Source organism: Aquarana catesbeiana, linkage group LG13, assembly GCF_042186555.1.
Source record: "Aquarana catesbeiana isolate 2022-GZ linkage group LG13, ASM4218655v1, whole genome shotgun sequence".
In the NCBI taxonomy this organism is placed as follows: Eukaryota; Metazoa; Chordata; class Amphibia; order Anura; family Ranidae; genus Aquarana; species Aquarana catesbeiana.
The window spans coordinates 52,728,677-52,754,012 of NC_133336.1; the positions used below are offsets into that span (position 1 = coordinate 52,728,677).

At 41.8% G+C, this 25,336-nt stretch overlaps 1 protein-coding gene across 10 annotated transcripts in view; it reads left to right on the plus strand.

Annotated features, from left to right (window-relative positions):
* PPP1R13B (protein phosphatase 1 regulatory subunit 13B) overlaps positions 1–25,336 on the plus strand; it is a 173,329-nt gene that overhangs the window by 79,927 nt on the left and 68,066 nt on the right. For 9 of the 10 annotated variants that reach the window (XM_073609860.1, XM_073609857.1, XM_073609855.1 and 6 more), the window contains exons 3-4: positions 34–153; positions 6,719–6,780. In XM_073609860.1, coding sequence (XP_073465961.1) covers positions 34–153; positions 6,719–6,780 — 182 coding nt within the window. Of the gene's footprint in view, positions 1–33; positions 154–6,718; positions 6,781–22,337; positions 22,459–25,336 lie in introns of those variants that run through there. The other variant, XM_073609865.1, reaches the window with a different exon arrangement.

The window sequence follows — 25,336 nt, forward strand, 5'->3', positions numbered from 1 at the left end:
TTATTTAACTTTTTTCCTTCTTTTTTCTTATAGAACGCCCCCTGCCCTTTGATCACCTGATGTTTGATCACTTGCAGAAGTGGGGCCCACGCAGAGAAGAGGTGAAGTTCTTTCTGCGTCATGAGGAATTCCCAGCAGAGGGCAATGATCAGAGTAAGTATGAACTTAGTTGGGACAGCTGTGTTTGTTTGGGTGTTAAACTTCTATCATGTCACAGTTTGTAATTAGACCAGCCTTTCTCATCCAGGGTTCCTCCAGAGGTTGGTAGAGGTTCTCTGAGAAATGAGCAATTTCTGCCTCTCAGATCAGTAGCCACTGACACCAGTGGTCACCACTGTTTTAGCTAGCCGTAAGAGGGACATTCTTCCCACTGGCCACCAGTGTAATGGGTCCCTCTCCCAATTTTCATAAACATAAGGTGGGGGGGGGGTGTCCTTCTCCATTAATCACCAAAGTAAGGGCACTTTTCTTTGACCCGCAGTGTAAGGGGACACTTTTTTTGATGTACCACGAATGTGAGGGAACACTACTTTATTTATTTTCCTTATTAAATTATTATTATTAAAACTATATAATAATACAATTATTACAATTATTATTTTTTTTATTAAATTATTATTTTTATTAAATTATTATTGTTAATAACTGAAAATATGTTTGTTAAACCTAAATTGACACCCAGGGGTGTTCTATATGCCACATTCTTTATTTGTTCATGCCAATGTACTGTGATCTGTAGCTATAGTAATTGTTAGCAAGGGTTCCCTGAGACTCTTAAGTTATTGCAAGGGTTTCTCTGTGTTAAAAAAAAAAGTTGGATTGAGTTAAAGAAGTAGTATGGGAAAGGCAAATTAGAAAGTGCATATTACCCTCATGCTTCCATGCTCTTTCTTTCTTTTCTCAGTCCTTTAGTTTGTGAAGTGCAGACACTTGAAGTGTTAGAAAACGGCCAGTAACGGGCCTCTTTCTGTGTGAACGTTTAGAGGTGATACAACTGCAGCAATCTGCCCACTCTTTCTGTCACTTCTTCTCTTTAACATGTGGCCGATCTTGGCAAATGGGCACACACCTAAGCAGCAAACCAGAACGGGCACATTTTCCATGAGTCTGCGTTTCCATAGCAACCTATCAACACACTTAAACCAGGAAGCGGAGACAGTGTGAGAAGTTATGCACTGTCTTCATCTCCAGCAGATCTCCGGTCTCTGTTCTAGGTCTGCACGGTCAGCTGCAGTCTGTGTCCTCTCTCTCTCCACCACCTCCTCTGGTACTTCCTGGGCTTTGATTTCCCCCTGTGTCCTCAGATCTCTCCCCCCTCCCCTCCCCTTCACTCACATGCAATGCCTGTGTCAGCTTTTAGCACAGGAACTTATCAGGAGGATGTAGGGTTGCCACCTTTTTTCAAGCCAAACCCGGACAGTTTGGCAACTCACAGCAAAATTTTTTTAAGAGGGAATGCTGTGGTGTAAATGGGAACTCTGATGTAAGGGCGTTTCTGCTCACCAAACCTCCCACTCATATCAGCGTTCCCAGCATTTCCCCTTAAATTAGGTATCCCAAATACCCCCTTTAATTTAGAGTCCACGGGGCATCCCTTACATCTTAGTCCCTCTTAGTGTATTCACTCGCTCGGAAGCAGGAGAGAAAGGAGGGAGGGGGAGACTTCAGTCACAGATATCGGATGGTGAGCTCTTTCACCCAAGGATGGAGGCTCAGTCATTGACCTTTTATTTACTATGTATCTGCCAGTTCCTGAACTTCAGGGGAGGAGGGAGGGAGACGGGGAGGAGGGAGGGAGACGGGAAGGGGAGGGGGGAGGGAGACGGGAAGGGGGAGGGAGACGGGAAGTGGAGGAGGGAGGGAGACGGGAAGGGGAGGGGGGAGGGAGACGGGAAGGGGGAGGGAGACGGGAAGTGGAGGAGGGAGGGAGACGGGAAGGAGGGAGGGAGACGGGAAGGGGTGGAGGGAGGGAGGGAGACGGGAAGGGGTGGAGGGAGGGAGAGAGACGGGAAGGGGTGGAGGGAGGGAGAGAGACGGGAAGGGGTGGAGGGAGGGAGGGAGACGGGAAGGGGTGGAGGGAGGGAGGGAGACGGGAAGGGGTGGAGGGAGGGAGACGGGAAGGGGAGGAGGAAGGGAGACGGGAAGGGGTGGAGGGAGGGAGGGAGACGGGAAGGGGTGGAGGGAGGGAGACGGGAAGGGGAGGAGGGAGGGAGACGGGAAGGGGAGGAGGGAGGGAGACGGGAAGGGGAGGAGGGAGGGAGACGGGAAGGGGAGGAGGGAGGGAGACGGGAAGGGGAGGAGGGAGGGGAGGAGGGAGGGAGACGGGAAGGGGAGGAGGGAGGGAGACGGGAAGGGGTGGAGGGAGGGAGAGGGGAGGAGGGAGGGAGACGGGTAGGGGAGGAGGGAGGGAGACGGGAAGGGGAGGAGGGAGGGAGACGGGAAGGGGAGGAGGGAGGGAGACGGAAAGGGGTGGAGGGAGGGAGATGGGAAGGGGTGGAGGGAGGGAGAGGGGAGGAGGGAGCGAGACGGGAAGGGGAGGAGGGAGGGAGACGGGAAGGGGAAGGGGAGGAGGGAGGGAGACGGGAAGGGGTGGAGGGAGGGAGAGGGGAGGAGGGAGGGAGACGGGAAGGGGAGGAGGGAGGGAGACGGAAAGGGGTGGAGGGAGGTAGACGGGAAGGGGTGGAGGGAGGGAGACGGAAAGGGGTGGAGGGAGGGAGACGGGAAGGGGTGGAGGGAGGGAGACGGGAAGGGGTGGAGGGAGGGAGACGGGAAGGGGTGGAGGGAGGGAGACGGGAAGGGGAGGAGGGAGGGAGACGGGAAGGGGAGGAGGGAGACGAGCTCTGCAGTGTGAAGTCTCGGGAGCGAGCAGAAAACGTCAATCACACGGATGACAGGAAAGGGGGTGGATCCAGACTCCCCATTGTCGGTATAACACTTCAAGAACGACTTGTCCTTCCCACAGGTAGTTAACCCCATTTTAACAGAAAGGGTGCTCTTCTCAGAGTGCAGGAAAGCTCTGTAGGTATTAGTAGCTTATAAGGATCGAGATTAAGAAAAAAAATTAAACACATGCTTCTCTATTTTAATGAATTTATGTTTTGTACATAAATATTTTCCCCTACTTGATGTAAAAAAAATAATAAATAGTAAAGTACAGGCAACACAACCACGATTCTTCTGTCCTGAGATAAGCCAAAGGAAATCAAAAAGCTTTTAGTGTGGCACTGTTAAACGAAATGTAGGATGTCCTCATTATCACAGATCTGGAAAATTTTGGGTTTAATCCTCATCTATGGTTAGTGGCCATAAAGAATATTAGATCTTGGTATGCCTTCTCCCAGACTTATATTTAATGTGTTCCAGAGCACAGCGTGCATTTCTGCTCTGGTAATAATTTTTCACGCATTAACAGTTTTATTGTGAAGGGGGAGGGGGGGGGCAAGTAAACAAGGTTTTAGTGGTTTAAACGTACACAAAAAATATCTAAAACTTACCCAAACCATTATGGTGTCTTTTTTTTTTTTTTTTTTTTTTACCACTTGCCAACCGCTGCACGCCGATATACGTCGGCACAATGGCAGTGGTGAGCAAATGGGCGTACCTGTACACCCCCTTTTAATTGACGGGGTTAGCTGGCATGTGCGCCTGCCGCGTACAGCGTGACCGTGCCTGCGGGACCCGCGGACTCTATGTCCGCCAGTCTCCCGGCGATCGTGTCACGGAGCCACAGAACGGGGAGATGCCTATGTAAACAAGGCATTTCCCCGTTCTGCCTTGTGACATGACCTAGATCATTGCTCCCTGTCATCGGGAGCAGTGATTGCTGTCATGTGAGTTGTAGCCTATCCCCCCCCCCAGTTAGAATCACTCCCTAGGACACGCTTAATCCCTTGATCGCCCCCTAGTGTTTAACCCCTTCCCTGCCAGTGTTATTTACACAGTAATCAGTGCATTTTTATAGCACTGATCGCTGTATAAATGACAATGGTCCCAAAATAGTGTCAAAAGTGTCCAATCTGTCCGCCATAATGTCGCAGTCACGATAAAAATCGCAGATCGCCGCCATTACTAATAAAAAAAAAAATAATAATAAAAATGCCTTAAAACTATCCCCTATTTTGTAGACGCTATAACTTTTGCGCAAACCAATCAATATACGCTTATTGCGTTTTTTTTGTTTTTACCAAAAATATGTAGAAGAATACATATCAACCTAAACTGAGGAAAAATGATAGCTATATATATATCTATATATATATATAGATATATATATATATATATATATATATATAGTATTTATTATAGTAAAAAATATTGCTTTTTTTTTCAAAATTGACGCTATTTTTTTTGTTTATAGCATAAAAAATAAAAATCGCAGAGGTGATCAAATACCACGAAAAGAAAGCTCTATTTGTGGGAAAAAAGGACATTAATTATATTTGGGTGCAACGTCGCACAACCGTGCAATTGTCAGTTAAAGTGACAATCGCAAAAAGTGCTCTGGTCAAAAAGGGGGTACAATCTTCTGGGGATGAAGCGGTTAATCATGGGCTATATTATTATTCTTATTTTATATATATATATATATATATATATATATATATATATATATTTTTTTTTTTTGTAATTTAAATAGGAAGACCATAATTTTTTTGATTTGACACTTTTTTTTTTGGGGGGGGGGGGGGGGAGTTTTTCCCTGTTTCCTATAAAAGCAGACTGTTTCCTGGCAGTAAGAGTGGTAGCATCACGTTAGCGCAGGGTAGGAATGTGAGCCGTTTTTTGTTTTTGTGGTCTGGCAGACTGCCATCTCACTTTATATTCATGACACTTTAAAGCTTGATGTATAGCAGGACTCGTGCCAAGGCACTCGGTCCTTGTGGCACGCTTAAGCTTAGCAGTTTGTCTTGCTGCAGGCAGAGGTTATATCTGTTTATTTAAATTGGGCCATTGATATACTGCATTAATAGTACTAAATCGTGTAAGTTGAGTCTTTTTTTTTTTTTTTTAAAGAAATTATTTTAAACGTTTTATGCATACAGGAGGCAAAAGTAACAGCAAACATTTATGCAAATGAAAATTCAGGCTGTATCGCAGGAAACCATCTATAGGTCTTTAATTGTAAAAAAAAAAAAAAAAAAAGCCAGTCTTCTATATTAATTGTAAAAAAAAAAAATAAAAAAAATAAAAGCCAGTCTTATATATATATATATATATATATATATATATATATATATATATATATATATATATATATTTATATTATATTATATTATATTATATTATATTATATTATATTATATTATATTATATTATATTTTTTTTTTTTTTTTTTTTAGCATGTTTGTTTACTTCAATATCACTAGTTAAAGCTAAACTTTGTAAAAAATAAAAATTCTTGTAGTGGCCCAATCCCACATACAGTTTGCTGAATTACCAATATGTCTGTAGTTTGCCGTTTTATAAAATGCTTCTGGAAACAACCTGATCTTCAAAGTCAGTAAAAATGTGGGAGTGACTGTACTGGCTACTGAGAACTGGGGTAATCAATACTGATCTGATTGGTGAGTGATTCATTTCTGGCACTTTTTCCTTTTGCCTATGTATGTTGATTAAAGCGTGTCTAAATCCAACAAAAATATAGTATAGATTGCAGCTTACTAATTATTAAATGAAGTGGCTGCATAAGCTTTTCTTTTTCCATCCCCCCCCTATATTTTCACCTAGTGATCCTTCTAGTAACAGGCTTCCTGTCCAGGAAAATATCAGTTCATTAGATTTCTGGCAGGATCAACAGGTATTTTTTTCACTTCTCAAACAGATCAGCTAATGTATATTTAACGGATCAAATAAGAGATTTAATATTTCAGGTTTTTATTTTCGTTTAGTAAAACAGAGAATCTAAAGCTTGGGAGTAGCAATAGCACTTTGCATATTGAAATGGACTGATTGCATGCACAGAAAGAGATTGGCTAGTACGACTGAAAACTTGTTAGCTCCTAAAGTCTTCAGAAAGGAAACTTAAAGGGTAACTCCACCTTCGTGGGGAAAAAAATAGCAAATAAAAATAAAATTTAGTCTATACAACTGTGACACTAGTCATATTGTGATTGACTGTTATTAAAAATTACCTTTCCTTTTCAATCTGTGGAGCTGTAATTTTCAGTAAAATGCAATGTAATATGGCTACCTGGAGGTGTTCTGTACACAGAATGCCCCCCCAGAAACATAATTTCCTGCTTGTGTGATTGGCTCACTGATTATCCCAGAAGTCTGCAATAAGATACAAATCAGATTTTTGGTATCCCCCTGCAACACGAATGTCATTTTTGCTAAGATACTCCCAATAGGAAATCACGTCTAAAGGAATGCAGACCCTGCAATTTTCCTCATTAGAGCCCTGCAGGTGCAGCAGCTGGCTGATCATTCTGAAACCACTCCCATTAGATTCACTCGGCACGCGGACACAGACAAACCGCTCACTCTTTAGAATAACAAAAGGTAGGAATCTGCAACAAAGTTTGTTAAAACCCTTACAATGTACATAGATCACCCAGGGGAGAAATGTTTTTTTCTTAACAAAAGTGGAGTTACTCTTTAAGCAAGAAAATTACTTTTAGGCAACATGAAGTCTCTGTCACCTTGTCTGACAGTGGCACTCTAGTATCTAAAATCCTTATGTTTCTACATTTAATAACAATGTTATGTTTCTTTTTAGCGGTCCGTCAAGCCCCAAACCAGAGAAACAGTCTGACCGGTGAAAAACGTCTTGAAAATGGGGTATGTACATTCAGAATTCCAGAATAACTTTATTGATACGATTGTTGATTTTTCTTTTGTACTATCCGATTCAGAACGCGTGTAAGTGTTTTTACAAGCAGTTGCTGGAAAAAGGGTCAGCCCACACACAGATCATAGGGGATTATAATAATTTTCCTAGATTTCTTGGGGACTTTGGACAGGTAACCTAAATCTATCCATTGGCATTGGGCTAAGGTCACACTTGAGCTTGTGTTTCTTTGAGCAGATGTTTTTTATGCTCGTTTGTACTTGTAAGTATTTTTGTTTTAGCCAATGAAAAGCTACATACTAGGTGAAGGAGAGGCAAGAAATCATGCAAAAGAAAAAAAAAAAATGTTTTCACACAATTTTCTGGTGCTCCAGTAGGGGCCTAAAACAGGCTACTGCCCCAAAAAAGCTCATGTACTGTTTTGCCTTTTGAGCCACAAGCTTTAAGTGATGTAACACGAAGGTGTGATCAGGCACCATTGAATATAATGGGAGTCTTGATGTTGGACATTGAAGTGCAACAGGGAAACGTGCCTAAGAACTGGTGTGAACTGGGCCTTATACCGCAGACTTTTCCTTGATCTTACAGTGCTCTACGAACATTGAGTCGGCCTCAAATGTTTTGCGACCCCTGTCTTGTCTTTGAATAGCCTCATAACACGTTAGTACATTGTGTTCAAAATGACATCTCATTTCCATGGGGTGAGGGGTTTTGCAAGCACACAAGAATTTTGTTGGTTTATCTACAAGGTTTTGTTTCAATTCAGTGTTATTTAAAATGTACTTGTCCCCTGCTGGCAGATAGTTTTGCTTATGCTAACTGTTGACACTTTGGGTTTTAAAAGGAAAATCCAGGAAATGGTGGTCATTTCGGGAACACCAGAGAAAAGGGTATGTTTTTGTCCACAGCAATCCAAATTTGTGTGGCTGCTATTGCCCTGATGCTTTCATATTCATTTACTCATAGACAAAGGAATAGGAATCATTGGTTTGTTCACAATTTAATGTTGATGATATAGAATATTTTTAAATGCAGACCAACTATCCAGACGTTGGGTCAGCTTTCTCTGGCGTGAGTCCAATTGAACAGGTTCTACTTTTGAGTGTAAACTTTTAACTACAGTCTCATATAGGTCACATTCTTGCAATGTTAAGCCGGCCATACTTGAAGTTAATTCCGAAATAATTTTCTTACGACTATTGTAACTAAGAATTTTCTTTTGAATTCATTCATTCATTTTTGTACGTCCATCCAATTTGAGTCAATGGGCATATTGGAATTTTTTTGAAAAACAAATGAATTTCTGATCAATAGTGGGAGAAACATATTGATATAATCAAAGAAGAAATGTGCATGAGCCTGTGACCTGGAAAGTAAAGATTCCCAGGCATGAAAATTATTTTCTGTAGCGACATTAAGTGAAAATGAAAGCTTGGTTGGTCCAATTTTGAAATCAATAGTGGGCACCATCAGATCACAAAATGCAAATATTTGTGATTTTCAAAAGAAAATTTGTTCGGAATTGGCCGGCTTTAGTCTGGTATTTGAAGTCATTGGACATATGTTACATAGAACATTTTATATGAGGTTATAAACCGCATATGTGCTTAAGTACATAACGGAGTGCAGTAAATAATACATTTCTGTGAATCTTGTCCCTTATTATTTTTAGGGTTAGAATCTGACATATGCAAGAGGGGAGAATTGTGACCCTCTGGTGGTGTATTTTTTTTCCCATTTTTTTTCACTATTAAAGCCGATAATTGCTGAAATTAACCCATCTTAGTCTTCCAGCTGACTTAAAATGCATACATGGAAAATTAATCTCCTACAATGCTTGTATTTTACTGCAGAAACTGCTGCTTTGTGCTCCCCTTACTTCAGGTCACATGACCAAATGTCTGTACTTAGATCGCATGATTTTTGCTGACAGGGTATAAAGAAGCTTTTAAAGAATTAAGTCGACTACAAATAGTGTAGCTTGCTGACATTGACAAATCAGGTACTTATCAGTCCATAGATTCCAGCGCTGTCTTCCCGCAGCCGGTTCTTAAGGCTGCAGGTGTCTGGTGCCACCATATTGGATTTTGGTTCCAGCTTTGACTTCCTGAAAAAAATCACAGCCTACTCCCCACTGCGAATGCGTGAGATCCTACGGAGCAGGGAGACTGGTCCTGCAGCCTGTTGGGAACTGTGTCCTGTCCCATTAGACCGCAGGTGGGGAGAAGGGCAGAATGAGCGATGTCATCCTTGCCTAGGTGAGGATTGAGAAATGGGAGCGGGTACCGAAAGAAACTAACTGTTGTGATTTACATACCTCTGCCACATTACATCACTATAAAGACCACTCTGTTTTCATAGTTAATATTTACTATTTCTTGGATCACTTCCTTACTAACTGGACAGATGATTATGCTGGCTCATTGTCCATTGAATAAGTTGAAGATGCACATTAGCATAGAAGGCTGCATTGTTGTAGAAAGAAATAGATACATTTTAAATACTGAAATTGACTGCACAGATTTGTGAAGCCTCTGGCATGTCAAAAAGCAGTCGTTTAAGTATTTAAAGAGTGTGTATAGCTCTTTGGCTTGAGTTTCACTTTCTGGAAGAACTATAGACAGGGTAGAGGGTAGTTTCATGTAATAATGCCTACAGCCAGCATTTTCCCAACATCCAAACAAATCTTATTAGAGGTCCACATGTTCTAGCCATCTCACTTTAATGAATTTGGCTGGAGATTAAAATGTTTTCAATCCTAAGCTCCAAATACCTCTAATTTTTCCACACAGCCTCTACATTTTTTATCGCATAGTTGCTAAGTGCCTCTGTTCCGCAGAAGTTCATTTCGGGTGAGATTTTCATCAACATGATATGTTTTAGTAATCGCCTTTTAAGTGTGACTCAACTTTTATTGAGTCAAAAAACAAACCCCTCCAGGTGATCAATGTACACTGCAAGAATGTTAGCAAACTGTTTTGCAGATTTCTACCTTTTTCTGTTCTAAATAAATTGCATTTTTACATTATGTTCTTTCCAAACTGATTTGTGAATGAGGGGGGTCAGTAGTCATTATAATAACCTGAGCAACTCAGTGTTCTAAAAGGAAAGCTACAGTGTCTGTATCACTTTAGTAGACAACCCTTAGGGAGTATCTTGACAAAAATGAAATTCTTTTTGCAGCGGATGCCTAAAATTTTGCTTGAAACTTATTGCAAATTTTTTTTGAAAATCGGCCAAGCATGAAAGTGGGGACATTAAATTTTGACCGTTTTATAATGTTAGAGCAGCTGCAGGTTGAGATGGAAAGGTATTTTTATAGCATTTGATTACAAAATGGTGTGTGTAGCAATTTTATATGCTATATTTTTTTATTCTTTTTTTTTTTAAAAGTGGAGTTTTGCTTTAAAGGCCTAGTGCACCCAAAACCGTTCTCTACATTTTGGATGGAAATCAACATGCTAAAGCCGCTACAACAGGTCTGAATCTCTCTATGGGAATTTCCTCCCTGGGGATCCAGGCTCTTCCTCCTCCTATCTTTAGACCAAATAAGAACTTCCTGTGTTCTGTTTATGTGGAAAATGCTGTATAGTTGAATATTAATGGTTGCACTACAATTGCAAATTAATCAAGATGGCTTTTAATTAATGTTGGCTGCTGTTGATATGGGGGACTTCCCTATGACACTTTTGTGCACACTTGCTTTGTTATGAACTAAAACATTATATTTTATTTGGGTAAATTTAAAGCGGAGTTCCACACAAAAATGGAACTTCCGCTTTTCGGAACCCTCCCCCCCCTCCGGTGTCACATTTGGCACCTTTCAGGGGGGAGGGGGGTGCAGATACCTGTCTAAGACAGGTATTTGCACCCACTTCCGGCATAGACTCCCATGGGAGTCTATGCCTCTTCCTGTCCCTCCGCGCTGTCTCCTGGGAAACACACAGCTCCCAGGAGAGAGCGGGGACCACTTACGATGTGCAGTAGGGAACCGGGAAGTGAAGCCGCAACGCTTCACTTCCTGATTCCCTCACCTAGGATGGCGACTGCCGACATCACTGGACCCTGGGACAGGTAAGTGGCCATGTATTAAAAGTCAGCAGCTGCAGTATTTGTAGCTGCTGGCTTTTAATATTTTTTTTTTTTTTTGGCGGTGTGGGTGGACCCCCGTTTTAAGTAATTAATGGGGTAGTTGGGGTGCATATTTTGACTTTCACAACAGGGTTATCAATATGGCCCGGGGGGGGGGGGGGTATAAGAGGTGAAAAAATGGTAATGCCTTGGGCACAATACACCATAACAAAGGCTTAATTTCAGAGAGAGAAAAATATCACCGCTCTGAAGGAGGTCTGTGAGGAACAAACATTCTCTCCATGCTGGAAGTAACGGGTGTAGGCAGTGCTGGTAATTGAGAGGTAAATGAGAAATCCTGGACAGCCGCACTCAAAAGTATTCTTCGATCTTTACTTATGTAATCATAAAAATACATGCCACAGCACCACAAAGCAGGAAAGCTGATGCGTTTCACACTGTAGTCAGTGCTTAATCATAGCTTACTTTTGAGTGCGGCTGTTCATGATTTCTCGTTTACTTCTCAAAGGCTTAATTTCATTAGAAAATTTAATAAAACTGTACTTGAAAACTACTGCAAGAAAAGAACTAAATAAAACCCAACGCAAGATATAAAATGACCCCCTCTTTACACCTCCCTCCTAAACTCCCCCCCGGTCCTCCCTTTCACTTTCCTTAAGCCATGGTCATCATCCAGCACTGGTCCATCTTTCCTTTGTTGCAGTCTTTCTTTTGGGCATCCACAACACTCCCTCTGTGATGTTAACAATTTACATTTGCAGTCCACTGGATGGGTTCTCTCAGGATCTATTATTGACATCAAGGGGAGATGGGATAGGTGGTCTTCACAGGCAGAAACAGTCATCAGAGGGGGCCTTAGGTGGGTATAATTTGCTTCAACTGGTAAGAACATCTAAAGCCTGATAGGGCTTTAGGGAGTCTCTGCCTTGAGTTGGGCTTTAAATATTTGTGAAACAGAGAATGTGTTTTTTGTATACATCCGCTTTAAGCAACATGTAGCTTTTTTTAGCACATTATTTGGCCTGTTTGTTGGACGACCGCATTAAAGTAAATGGGCTACCCTACTCGTGAAAATTTTGCAAATGTAACTCGTGTACTTTTTTTTTTTTTTCTTTTGGCACTGAGCCAAGCACGTTTTGCCACATGACAAATTTGGGACTGCTACCCATGTTTGTGGTGCTATTAAGAAATAAGGGCACCACAAGTGCAGTGTGCATTTTGATGTGTTTTCAGCATGTTTCCGGAAATGCAGGCAGAAGCACGCATTTCTGCTTGCATACTGGGAACGCTTAGTTGTGAATACAGCCAAAACATTTAAGGTTTCCAAACTAGAAGAGGGTACCACGTATTTGTGGTGGTTTGGGGTGTTTGTTAAGGCACAGGGAGAGAATCAAGCTTAATTTTTATGTAAGTTTATGTAAGCAAGGCTTTCTCAGCGTAATTGCAGCTTTTCTTTTCATTTATTCTGGTTGGGTAACTTCTTTCTGTTAAATCTGCATCTCTTAGTTTGCACTCTCTGGAGGCTGCAGTGGATGGAGCAGGAACATGAGCACCTCCTCTCTTAATAGAGGAGAGCATTATTTGTAAAAAGATCTCGTAGGGTGGAGTTGTATTCTATGCTCTGTACCAGGGGTCTCCAAACTTTCTAAACAAAGGGCCAGTTTACTGTCCTTCAGACTTTACGGGGGCCAGACAGTGGCCAGTGGGACTAGAAAATACCCCAGCATCAGCGGGAGTAAACCATGCACCATGTTTGGTTTTAGTGGGAGGGATAGTGCCTATCAGTGGGAGGAATGCTGCCCCATTGTTGGTATTCAAGGGTGGAATGGTGCCACATCATTGGTGTCAGCAGGAGGAATGGTGCCCCATTATTGGTATCGGTGGGAGGAATGATGCCCCATCATTGGTGTCAGTGGATGGAATTATGCCCGAAAGGGCCAGATAAAGGCACGCATAAAGCCACATCCGACCTGCAGTTTGGAGACTACTGCTCTGCACATTTACACAGCATTCCTAGAATACCAGGTTAGCAGGAACCCCAGAGGGTTTTACACAGCTTTGTTTACTCAAACAAGGCCAGAAAAAAATGCAGTTACCCGTCCTAATTTTTAAACTTGACCAGAGCGGGGAGGGATAATATGATCAACTGTTGGCAGTGACGGCATTAGTCCCAGGATTTAACAAGTGATGCAAGTGTTAAAGCACTCCTAAAATACTGCAAATCCTTTGTGGCTGCCGGCATTGGAAGTTTGCTAAGCTTACCGCTGTGACTAACAGGTTTATCTGTCTATTAGTGCTCAGAGAATACACCAGCTCATACATGGCATTTTCGCAAAGTAATTTGGGATTTTAGTAATGGCTCAGTCTTTATTTAAAGGGGAAGTTGAACAGAAATTGCTACTAAAGTCCCAGAGAGCAGAAATGAAATAAATTATTAGATGGTATAACTCCCCCAACAATGTGTTTTGCGGAATGCCTATAATTTGGCTTTCTTATTTAAATACCTTTTGAAAGAATGGTTTTATTTTCAAAATCTGTTTCGACTTCTCGTGATCCAGTCATCCCTGTAAAAGAGTGTAGCCTGTTCCTTGACTTCACTTTACCTATATACAGTTAAAGTAATGCAGCTGGGTCAACGACTTAACACAGTGAAAAACAAAGAAGCAGCGTATTGTGAAGGTCATCACTTTCCATCAGTAAGTTTTTGCTATATTACGCTTACCATACCATGATACCTGTACAACCAAACTGATGTAATGTGCGGACCTTTCTAAATTATGCTATCGTTTTTTGATCTAGCCAGGCTGCACTATATAATTGATAAATCTAAAGGCGTATGGTGACCTATAGATTCTCGGCGTATGGTGAACTTTAGGTTTTGTTTGTTCTGAGCAATACAGTAGAGTGTTAAAGGCTAACTCCACATTTTTGACCATGTTTAGAGTGCTACATTAATACACCATCCCCGAAAATCCAAACCACCACTGCCTTACCTGAATTACTGGGTGATTCTTGATGTAACTTGTTTTTAAAAAATTTTTTAGAGTGGATGTGTATGGCTGCACCCGCACAGCCATGTCATCCAGGTGTAGGATTGCTCCTATTCAATTCCTACAAGTACCACCTGACACTGCAGCAGAGAAACCCATCAGGGCAGTAACATCAAAGCAGTTGTGGTTCAGCCAGCCAGCTCCATAGAAGAATGTACATACCTTGGTATGGACCTGGAGTGATGCCAATACTTTGCATCCTTCAATGAAAAAGGAAATCGTAAATGTATTGTAAGAAAGATATCATGTGGACCGAGAGCAAGATACCGTATCATATCGTGTTCTCATTGGCATCATCCCAAATTGAATGGAAGAGAGAGAGGGCACAGGTAAAAGGGGTGGGACTTTTACAGAACACATCACACAATGCATATAGATAAAAAGGTTCTGGTCGATGTGTTTTGTGGAACTCCCGCTTCTTTAGGACCATTTAAGCATGTATAATATGTAAGGCGATTTGTTGGGGGAAATGGCTTCAATCATCATGACACCATGGTTGATATGGTGTCAGGATGATTGAAGCGCATTAATTCTATTATTCCATTGTAATATAAAATAGTTCAACTCACCTTAATGCAGAATCTGCCACCAGATGCAGCGTGTCGCCTGCCACTAGATGTGGTTTGTCACTTGCCACTGTAGCGTCACATATGGCAACCCATCACATTTGGCTACCTGCTGGACAGCGCATGCGCGATGCCGCCATATGCGTTCCAACACTGTGGCGATCTGCGCTTGCCTGAGTCCAGGTTCAAGCCCCACCATCCAAGTGGACATAGAGCTAGATTTAAATTATGCCGAGCGAAGCAAGGCCGTGCCCGAAGCGTGGCGAGCGGCCCTGTGGCAAAGTGGTCTTGCAACAGTGGGGGAACGCATATGGTGGCGTCGTGCATGTGCACTCCAGTGAGTAGCAAAATGTGATGGGTAGCCGAATGTGACGTGACACCACGTCGCCTGCCACTAGATGCAGTTTGTCACTTGCCACATCGCCTGCCACCAGATGCGGTTTGACGCTTGCCTCCAGATACAGATTGTCACTGCAGTTGTGGCAGCACAGGTGTACGCATTAATTCACAGTACACAGAGGCAGGCCTGGAGTGGTTGGTTCCGAGTGAGGGATAACAGTGGTGATGTGGGTGGGCCTCCAGCAGTGTAGCGGCTCCGCTGTGAGGGCGGTGCAGCGGTGATGAATGCGGGTGGTCAGAGATGTCATCTCTCTGCTTGCCTGTTGCACCTCAGACAGTGCAGCCTTTGCGGCCCGGGGGTTGGGGATCCTCTGCTGTTTGGTAATAACTGCATTGTTGTATGTTTTTGGGCATCTTTTATCTGTATAAACTTTAAATAGAGAACCTTTTTCATCTATATTCATTGTGTGATGTGTTCTCAAGGGCATATGTAAAGTCCCACCCCTTTTACTTGTGCCCTTTCTCTCTTTCAAATAATACATTGATAAGATCATTGTTGCATTTACTATGTTTTTTTTTTGTGAAAGATGTACTTAGCCTTGAACAACTTACAATGTTACACCCTCATCTCCTTACTGAATCTTACTGTCCAGGAGATTGTAGGAGGCTAATAAAACAAATATACATAGATGTTTTGTTTTTTGATCAAAACCCGTTTAGCAGCGTTTTGTTTACAGGCGTTTTTCGTTTTTGGCTATTTTGAAAAAAAAAATATATATATATTTTTTTCAAACGCTTTTAGACGCAAAAGCGGCTACACGGGGTATGTAAACGCGGCTAAACGGCCGTTTTTAGATGCTGGTTTCTAGCTGTCAAGTTAAATCTTTCAGGTGAGGTTGAACAACGTCCCGTGTACATGAAGCCTAAGATTTCCAACAGTTGACTGGTTTGAATTCTCCTCTTAAACTTTTTGCCCTACCTGGTTATTAGAGATTCCCTATATGCATCATGAGGCCAACATGTTGGCTATTAGAGGGGTCCTTGACTCGGCTGAGACCAGGAATTTAAACCAACTAGTTGTTACTACAAGGACGCAGAGCAGAGTCTCATTAATTTTGCTATGTGTATTGGATTCCTTAGCCTGGGTAATGCTGCAGATTATAACATGGAAAAATATGATATCATGTAAGTTGACGGATAATTTTGTATTCTGACTGCACAGCTGTTTATTCTCATGTTATGTTGGTAGGATTTATGTTTGACCCATGCCACATTGTGTTGCGCTAAGCTGAGCGGAATAGAGTAGCATTCTGCGTAGTCTTGGGTAGAATAGAGGGAGGGGGGAGTGCTGGAATTGGGCAGACTGGTGTTATGTTTATAGGTAATTATAAGGAGGCAAGTCCTTACCTGCTACACCATTCATCACTCCTGAGTACACACTGCTCTTTGTTCTCCTGTGCTTCATCTCGCCACACAAAAATATACAGATCTCTTCCTTGTGCCATGATCCTAAAGGAGAATGTATAATGTATTCATTTTATTCCTTCTGTTCAGTAGCTTAAAATATTTGATTTAGCAATATATTCATATTGTTTTCAATATGAACTTTTCCCATTTACCACTCGCAGCCACAAAAAGAAAAACTTTCTATAGGCTCAAAAGTTGCTACTTTTATGAACTGGAGCTGATTAACAGGAGATGAAATTACATGGATGGTGAATGTCTTGGAGTAAGGGACACTTCACCCCTCTTGTGTAGCAGGGAACAGACTGTTTGGTTTAGTCCATTGTACAGGGCCTGCATACAGGCAGTGCTGGGCTTGCTAATTAGCAAGCCCAGAATTTTCGCAAACTGGATGCACATTGTAAAATATGGTTGATTGTAAATAGAATTTTTTTATATAAGCAATTAAATCCTTTGTAAAACAAAAGCTAAATCATACATTATTTATTTTTTTTGATAATTGCTCAGTATGCAGCTAGTAATGGGCTGGTCAAATATAAGTAAGGTACTTGAAAGAAAGCAATTGTTCAACTGTGCAGGTCCATATAGTGTTCGCATCATTTTATGATACAAGTGTACGTAGTGTGCATTCAATAAGTAGATGGTGGAGGAGGAGGGGGTTTGTGTAAGGCAGCTACTAGTGAACAGTGCTCACTATGACACAGATCCTGCCCTATCTTTCTCTCAAAGCACATTATATGCTTTTATATATGATTTATCTAGATTGCTAAAAGATGTAACCATTGCACCCAGCTTGTACTTTCCATCAGTTTAGAGTAAGGGCTCATACACACTGCTGCTCAAAGAAAAGCTGCTTTTACAGGCATTTGAGCTTTTATTTATCTGCCTTAAAGCTTGTGCTTTTTAGTGCTCTTTTGCACGTTTTTATTGAGCTTTTGTGAGCATACGTGTTGGGTTTTTTTTTTTTTTTCACAAACCACTCCCACAGCTAATTTTTCCGTTTTATTTATTTATTGGTACTTTTTCGCACATTTTTGGGTGCTTAGGCATCTTTTATGCTCGAAAGCTTCTCTCAAAAACGTGTTTTTTTTTTTTTTTAATTATTATTTTCTCTGTAAGCTCATATGCTTGTAAACTCCTAAAAAAGCCATAGTGTGCATTGAAACTCTGGCTAACATGGAGGGGATTTTCCAGGCAGAAAAAAATGAGTGCTCAAAAGCCTGTAGGAGACGCTTCTTTGAGCTTCTTTAAGATGCAGTGTGCATGAGCCCTTTTTAGATATTTTTTGTAACTTGCTAAGACAGTTAAATGCTTAAAACGGAGGGCCAGCTGAAATGTGTTTTTTTTTTTTTTTTTTTTAAAGTCAGCAGCTACAAACACTGTAGCTGCTGACTTTTAATAAGCACACTTACCTGTCCAGGGTGCCCGCGATGTTGGCCGCCCGAGGACGACCTGTCCCTGGGCTCTCGGGTCCCAGCGCCGCCATTCGAACTAAGGGAAACAGGCGGTGGAGCCTTGCGGCTTCACTGCCCGTTTCCTACTGCGCATGCGCGAGCCGTGCAGCGCTTTGTGAATGGGGTGCGCTGTGTTCTGGGAACTGTGTGTGTTCCAGAACACAGCGCGCCCCATTTCCCAGAAGACAACGCGAGGAGGAGAAAACTGAAGATCACCGTGGTGTTGGAAGTGGCAGATTAGGATGATCTGCCTAGCAACAGCCATTTCTGGTAAGTTAAAAAAAAACATTTTTTTTCCATATTTTTAGGAACAGTTTGATGTAATTTTTTTTTTTTTTTTAGGGTGGCCCTCCACTTTAATCCTAGTATTGTTGTTTGTTTCCCAGTAAAGTAAAAGTTAGTATTACTTCAAGAGACAGTAATACTTTTGTTTGCCTTTGCTAGTAGCTAGAAGGCCCTCACATTACTCCTCGTTTAGAGAGTCAATATTTATTATGGTCATGGTGCTATACTAGACTTCTCCAACAGGTGTCACTGTAAGTGAAATCCATGTTTGCAGTTCACATTTAGGCCTCATGCACACTGTACATTTTTGGACTTTTTTACAGCGGCAGTTTTTTTTGTCTTCAGACGTTTTTTTCTACAGTCAATAAACTCCCCATGTTATCCTATGTGTCCATGCACACATAGGCTGTTATCAGCAGTTTTTTGGTTTTAAAAAAAAGCCCAAAACTAGTGGGTTCTGAGGCTCTTAAACACAGATAAACGCTCAAAAACGCGGCTCACCAGCAGTTTCTATTGCTAAAACATTGAAAAACCCACTGCAAAGCTACTGGCGTTTTTATAACGTTATTTTAACATCCAGTGTGCATGAGGCCTTAAAGTGTTTGTAAACCCACTAAAAAAAAACCAAAAAAACCTGCAAGACAAAGGCATAATGAGTTAGTATACATAGCATACTAGCTTATTATGAAATACTCACCTTAGATTAAAGCCCCCGCAGTGGTCCCAGTACACAGCTCCGGCCGGCGACATTGCTCTCAGAGTTACTTCAGAGTATCGCAGGCTCCGGCGCTGTGATTGGCCGGAGCCGCGATGACGTCAAACCCACGCATGCACGCGGGAGCTGCCGTTTACGACATACTAGTTGAAGCAACGGCATGAATGTGCCGTTGCTTCAGTGCATGTGCCGATTTCATCCCCTGTATTAGCATGTGTCGCGACACAGGGGATATCTCCTAAACCGTGCAGGTTTAAGAGATATCCAGGGTAGCTACAGGTAAGCCTTATTATAGGCTTACCTGTAGTAAAAATTGGATTGTAAATGTTTACAACCACTTTAAGTAAATCAGCATTTTCAAGTAAATCAGCCCATCTCTATAAGTGGAAAGAGCTTTCTTGGAGAATGTTTAGGATCCTAAAGAGTGGATTCTTTATGTTTTTGCACAAAGGGGTCTTTTCACATGTTTATGGATTTTTGATAATCTTTTGATGTTCTTATTTTTCATGTTTTTTGTTTGGATTGTATTGGTATTTTGTGTGATGTTAATAGGAGTGCTGTATTTTTTTTTTAGTTATTCGAGGTTCAAACATGGCTACAGATAGCCTGTGCATATAAAGATAATTCTGTACGCTAGGGTCACAGTATGATTGAATTGAGATCATTTCTAATGGTGACACTTCTGTAAATAGAGGTGTCTATCGAGACTTACTAGATTGGAGGTTGACTGCTGAGCAGAATCCAGACGAATTGCTTCATCTGTCTGGATGTCCTCATTCCTGCTGCTCAGTCATTCCCCACTGTGAAAGGCACCCGTAGGAAAGCTTCAGCAGGAAACATTTATTTTTCTGGAATGATGTGTGATATGAGCACCTTTTTGATCTAGTCACCTGTTTCTCAAGGCAACATGATTGATTTTAAGAATATACAAGCAGGATCTACAAATATAAGGGGGATTCGTTGAATAATCTCAGCACCTAGAAGAGTTTGCATTGGCAGATGCAAACTAGCTATCAGGCTGAACAGAGGGCGTCCACGTTCTGGCCCTACTTAAGGGGCTACCTCTTCTAGGTGCTGATTTCGTGTTTATCGTCATGCTGTATATGCAGATCTTCAGATTACACCTATACTAGGCTACCAACTAGTATCCCTACCCGCCAATACCGCACTGCTAGACATTCTATGATCTCTGGATGAGACCCAGAAAACCGTGCCTTTTAGCTTTTCTTGACACCCTTTATCTCGCATCTGCTTTTTGCATGAATTTCATGTGCTCCTGAGGAAGCGTGCCACGCGCAACATGTCGAGCAACTAAAAGTTCATGTATACCCGGACCCACAACCTGACCCACAAGTCTGCCTGTGTATACCTTCAACAGAATCACCACTACGGGAATTTCCATTTCCAGACTGCTGGTCACATTACCAGCTCTACATATCGTTTAGAGTGGGGCGTTAGGTTGTGTGCGGGTTATAAAATATTAATTCTACCAAATTTTATATATCTGTATCTGCATTTTCTGTTTGTATTATATGAATTTTGTACTTGATAAATTAAATAAATAAAGTCCACTCCTTAGTTCTCCTAGTATCTACATGCCCTTCTAGGACGTTGGCACACTACTACCTGTGCACCCACAGTGTCACCCTGTGAGAGTACACATTCATTTGGAAACATTCTTCAATTTCATATGTAGGGTGAAACACAATCATTAGCTGAAACAGAAACTGCTATGTAGGAGGCCTAAAACTGGGTGAGGAACAGCCAAACTCTGCTCGTGAGGTTGCGGAAGACCATTTCATATCACAGGTCATACACCATGACAAGACTGAGCACAGCAACAAAACCCAAGGTAGTCATAATTCATCAGCAGGATCTCTCCCAGGCAAAGATCTCGAAGCAGATTGGAGTTTCAAGATGTGCTGTTCACGTTCTTTTGAACAACCACAAAGAAACTGGCTACGTTAAAGAGCATAGATGCAGTGGTGGGCCAAGGAAACTTAATACAGCAGATAAAACTCATGCTTACTTCCCTTCAACATTGGAAGATTCCAGCAGTGCCATCAGCCCAGAACTGGTGGAAATAGGTGTTACCCAGCTATACCCGTCTACTGTCTGGAGAAGTCTGGCTAGAAGTGGTCTTCATGGAAGAAAGGAGGCAGTTGTTCGCTGTTCATCTCTGCGGTTTTTCTCTTTTGCACTATAAACAAAACGACAATTTTGGAAACAAAAAGCAATATTTTTTACTTTTTGCTATAATAGTTATCCCCCAAAAATGTATAAAAAAAAAAAAAAAACCCCATATGGCCGCCATTACTAATAAAAAAAGTTATAATAAAAATGCCATAAAACTATCCCCTATTTTGTAGATGCGATAACTTTTGCGCAAACCAATCAATATACGCTTATTGCGATTTCCTCAGTTTAGGCCGATATGTATTCTTCTACATATTTTTGGTAAGAAATCCAGAAATCCACTTGGCTCCTAATTTCTTTTCGTGGACTGACAACACAGGCAGGATACTTTTTTTTTTTTTTTTTTTTTGTTTTGCAAAATCCTTTCAGTGGTATATTAATAAAAATTAAAATGGAACAAATAAGAGAAATTAATTTTTAAGGTTAACATTCACTTTTTAATTTTACCTTCCTTATTGTCTCCAGTGGAATTCGCCAAAACGTCCCAAACACTTTCGGAAAACTCTGAATTTTGCTCATCCTATTCTTTAAGAATAAATTGTGTTTGGACAGACAGACAGACATAACATAACAATACTGTTCGCTGGGCTTGGCTGCAATGCATTGACTCGGCAGTATAGAGATTAGAAGGGGGGCTGGCTCTTCTGACATTCATTTGGTCCATGCTTGATGTGAGTCTGTGACTTGGAAAGGTAGAAGTAAGACATCCAACTTTTTTCAGTAGGCGGCCAGTCTGCTAAAATGTAATTTTTATATTTGGAGGGCAATGATGCCACACCTTTAAATTCTGACACATGTTTCAAATTACACTTAGAAACTGTGACTAAGATAAATATTACTTTTATTTTGATGGTGATGTCCCTTCCATAAAACAATATTAATATTTTAGACACTCTTAATGGAAAATTTAGCTTTGTGCTTCCTGAGCTCACGGCATATTTGCAGATTTTAAATTCATGTTCCTATTTTCTTGGAATAATGCAAATAAAATGTATAATGAGGGTGTCCACACATATAGCAGTAGCGGAGATGGGGAGGGATGCCGTGTGATCTTGGCACCCAGACCCAGCAAGTACGGCGAGTGCAGGGCATCACACTAATCAAAGCTGACAGCTGGTTTGATCTCGCCTTGATTAGGTGTCTGACTGCTGGCAAAATCCACTAGCCTTTTCCATGTGCTGATTGCTGATCTACGCACAAGGACAGTTTTGCCTATTGTACACTTCAGTAATGGACAGACCTGCACACCGACATGAAATTTAAATTTATGATTCCTGCCTGACCGCTCCACCACTGTATGGTTTACGTGTTTATTTACATAATTTATTTTTATTTCTCTGGATTTTTTTTTGTTTTTTTTTTCCTCTTTGGCGACATCCTTTTTTGAGAGGAAAAAGGCGCCATTGAATTGATGCATTTGGAAAGCGTTCAGGAGTTTACTTCTGATGGGGAATGCAGCAAAATTAAAGTTTCTTCTTTCACGGTCACATGGGGGAGTGTCACTACGGTAAATATTGAATATAATCTCTCTGTATTGTGTTCCATTAAAAAAAAAAAAGTTTTAGCAAAGCTAGAAAACCAGCTTAGTTCTGTATTTGACCACCTGCCATAAGTAGCGATGCAATATAGAACTAACTGCATCTAAAAATGCTATAATGCACCAATTCGATTTTAGGAGGATAAAGGTATGTAACAGCATGTCAAAGCATGTCTGAAAGATCATATTATTCATCACGATTTATAAGTCTTTTCATTTTAATACTTCATCTCCATAGATCTACAACTTTTGTCTTTTTTTTCTGTTTTCTAGCAAGCTGGTATCCTCTCGCTATCCCCTCTCACGTGCTTTGTTTATTTATTTTTTCTCTCTCGTGCTCTTCTCTCTCGCTTTTGCTCTCTCTCGCTCTCTCCATGGTAAGCTTTTTTGTGCTTTACAGTATTTCCACCAGTTGATGTCGTTTTGCCATGTCTTTCTGTAGATCAACAAGGAAATATTTCCTTTAGCCATATAATGTATATGTCAATTAGATCTAAGTTGGCTAAGCAAAAGGCTTTCTTGCCCTCACTCTTGTCGTATCTCTGTGTTGCCTCTCTCGCTCTTGTCTGCTCTGTGTTGGCTCTCTCACTCTAGTCTTCTTTCACTCTTGCTCTCTCGTTCTTGCCCTCCTCTGTGTGTTGGCTCTCGCACTCTTGCCCTCTCTCTGTGTGTTGGCTCTCTCGCTCTTGCCCTCTCTGTGTGTTGGCTCTCGCACTCTTGCCCTTTCTCTGTGTTGGCTCTCTTGCACTTGTCCTCTTTCTGTGTTGGCTCTCTCGCTCTTGTCCTTGCTCTGTGTTGGCTCTCTCGTTCTTGTCCTCTCTCTGTCTTGGCTCTCACTCTTGTCCTCTCTCTGTTTTGGCTCTCTTGCACTTGTCCTCTCTCTGTCTTGGCTCTCTAACTCTTGTCCTCTCTCTGTCTTGGCTCTCTTGCCCTCTCTCTGTTTGCTGGCTCTCTCGCTCTTGCCCTCTCTCGCTCTTGCCCTCTCTCGCTCTTGCCCTCTCTCTGTGTGTTGGCTCTCTCGCTCTCGGCTCTCTTGCCCTCTTTCTGTCTTGGCTCTTTTATTCTTGTCCTCTCTCTGTCTTGGCTCTCTCGCTCTTGTCCTCTCTCTGTCATGGCTCTCTTGCACTTGTCCTCTCTCGGTCTTGGCTCTCTTGCTCTTGTCCTCTCTCTGTCTTGGCTCTCTCGCTCTTGTCCTCTCTCTGTCTTGGCTCTCTCGCTCTTGTCCCCTCTCTGTCTTGGCTCTCTCGCTCTTGGCTCTCTCGCTCTTGTCCCCTCTCTGTCTTGGCTCTCTCGCTCTTGTCCCCTCTCTGTCTTGGCTCTCTCGCTCTTGTCCCCTCTCTGTCTTGGCTCTCTCACTCTTGTCCCCTCTCTGTCTTGGCTCTCTCGCTCTTGTCCTCTCTCTCTGTCTTTGCTCTCTCGCTCTTGTCCTCTCTCTGTCTTGGCTCTTTTGCCCTCTCTCTGTGTGTTGGCTCTCTCGCTCTTGCCCTCTCTCTGTGTGTTGGCTCTCTCGCTCTTGCCCTCTCTCTGTGTGTTGGCTCTCTCGCTCTTGCCCTCTCTCTGTGTGTTGGCTCTCTCGCTCTTGCCCTCTCTCTGTGTGTTGGCTCTCTCGCTCTTGCCCTCTCTCTGTGTGTTGACTTTCTATAGCTACAACCAGTTAAAATTCAGTATTGGTTTTACAGCTATATTTTTCCCTTTATAGTTATGGATCTTTGGACATAATTTGTTGCCATGATTCAACATAGTTCAGAAACTTTGATAATAAAGGTTTATTTTGATGACCTCAGAATGTTTTGGACCGTTGATGCAGTAAGTTCCAAAACACAATTGGTTGCCCTCATTCAGGTTTATAACTGTGTTTTTATGGCTGTTTTTTGTTTTTGTGTGGTGAATGAATAATACGAATCACTCATATTTGTGCCCAGAGCAGGCTTTGTTCTTATAATCTGCAGAATACAGATTTGATCACTTTAATTTTCACAGACATGTTTCCATTCTATTCCCTTCCTAGCAAATGGTGATAAACAAGTCTGCCACCCATAATTTACTGTCTGCCATGCAACCACTTTTCAGGAGTCCAAAGCTTCAAATTATATCTCTGTCAACACTTTACTTGTATTATGTTATATAATATAGCAGAAGTGGTGAGAGATGTCATTCTGTGTGGAGCAAAATATTTTACTCCGAAGGACAAGCTTTGCGGTTTTACCTACAGCGCGTTGTATTATTGTCTGATCTGTGTTTATGTAACACAAAACATGCTTTACTTTTTAGCTGAACTGGGTGGCCATTTCATAGATTGCAATGGGGATTCCAAACCGTTTGCTATTTATTCCATCATTATATCTGCAAAACTGCCAGATGTAATACTGTGAGATGGTAATAAAAATCTCAGTAATACCGATTTCTCTAAACTGGTCCAGTTTTGCTGGAAAAGGAGAGCTTTTGCTCATTTTATCAAATGTTGACGCGTGTGCCTTTTATAGATGTGGAGGGGTTTGTCAGTGTGATGTTGGGTTTAAAATGTTACTAAACCCACAACAGTAAAAACAGTCTGTATATGCAATAAAGCATGCTTGTTATATTCACTGTAGAACCTAAGGGGTTAATCCTCTGAATTGTGTAAAAAGCGTTTCTTCTCTGAGCCTCCCCTTCTTCCACTGTCCCCAATCCATCTCCTGATTGAACAGAGCCTTGGGGGCAAGCTGCACATGCTCAGTTTGGTGTGCATTGCTAGAGAGTTTTTTTTTCTTTCTTGTGAGGGTGCATGTGATCTGCACTGTCCAGACAGAGGGTCAGGGGTCATGCAGCCTCATAGGAGAGTCAGAGGAGAATGAAAATTCCTTCTACA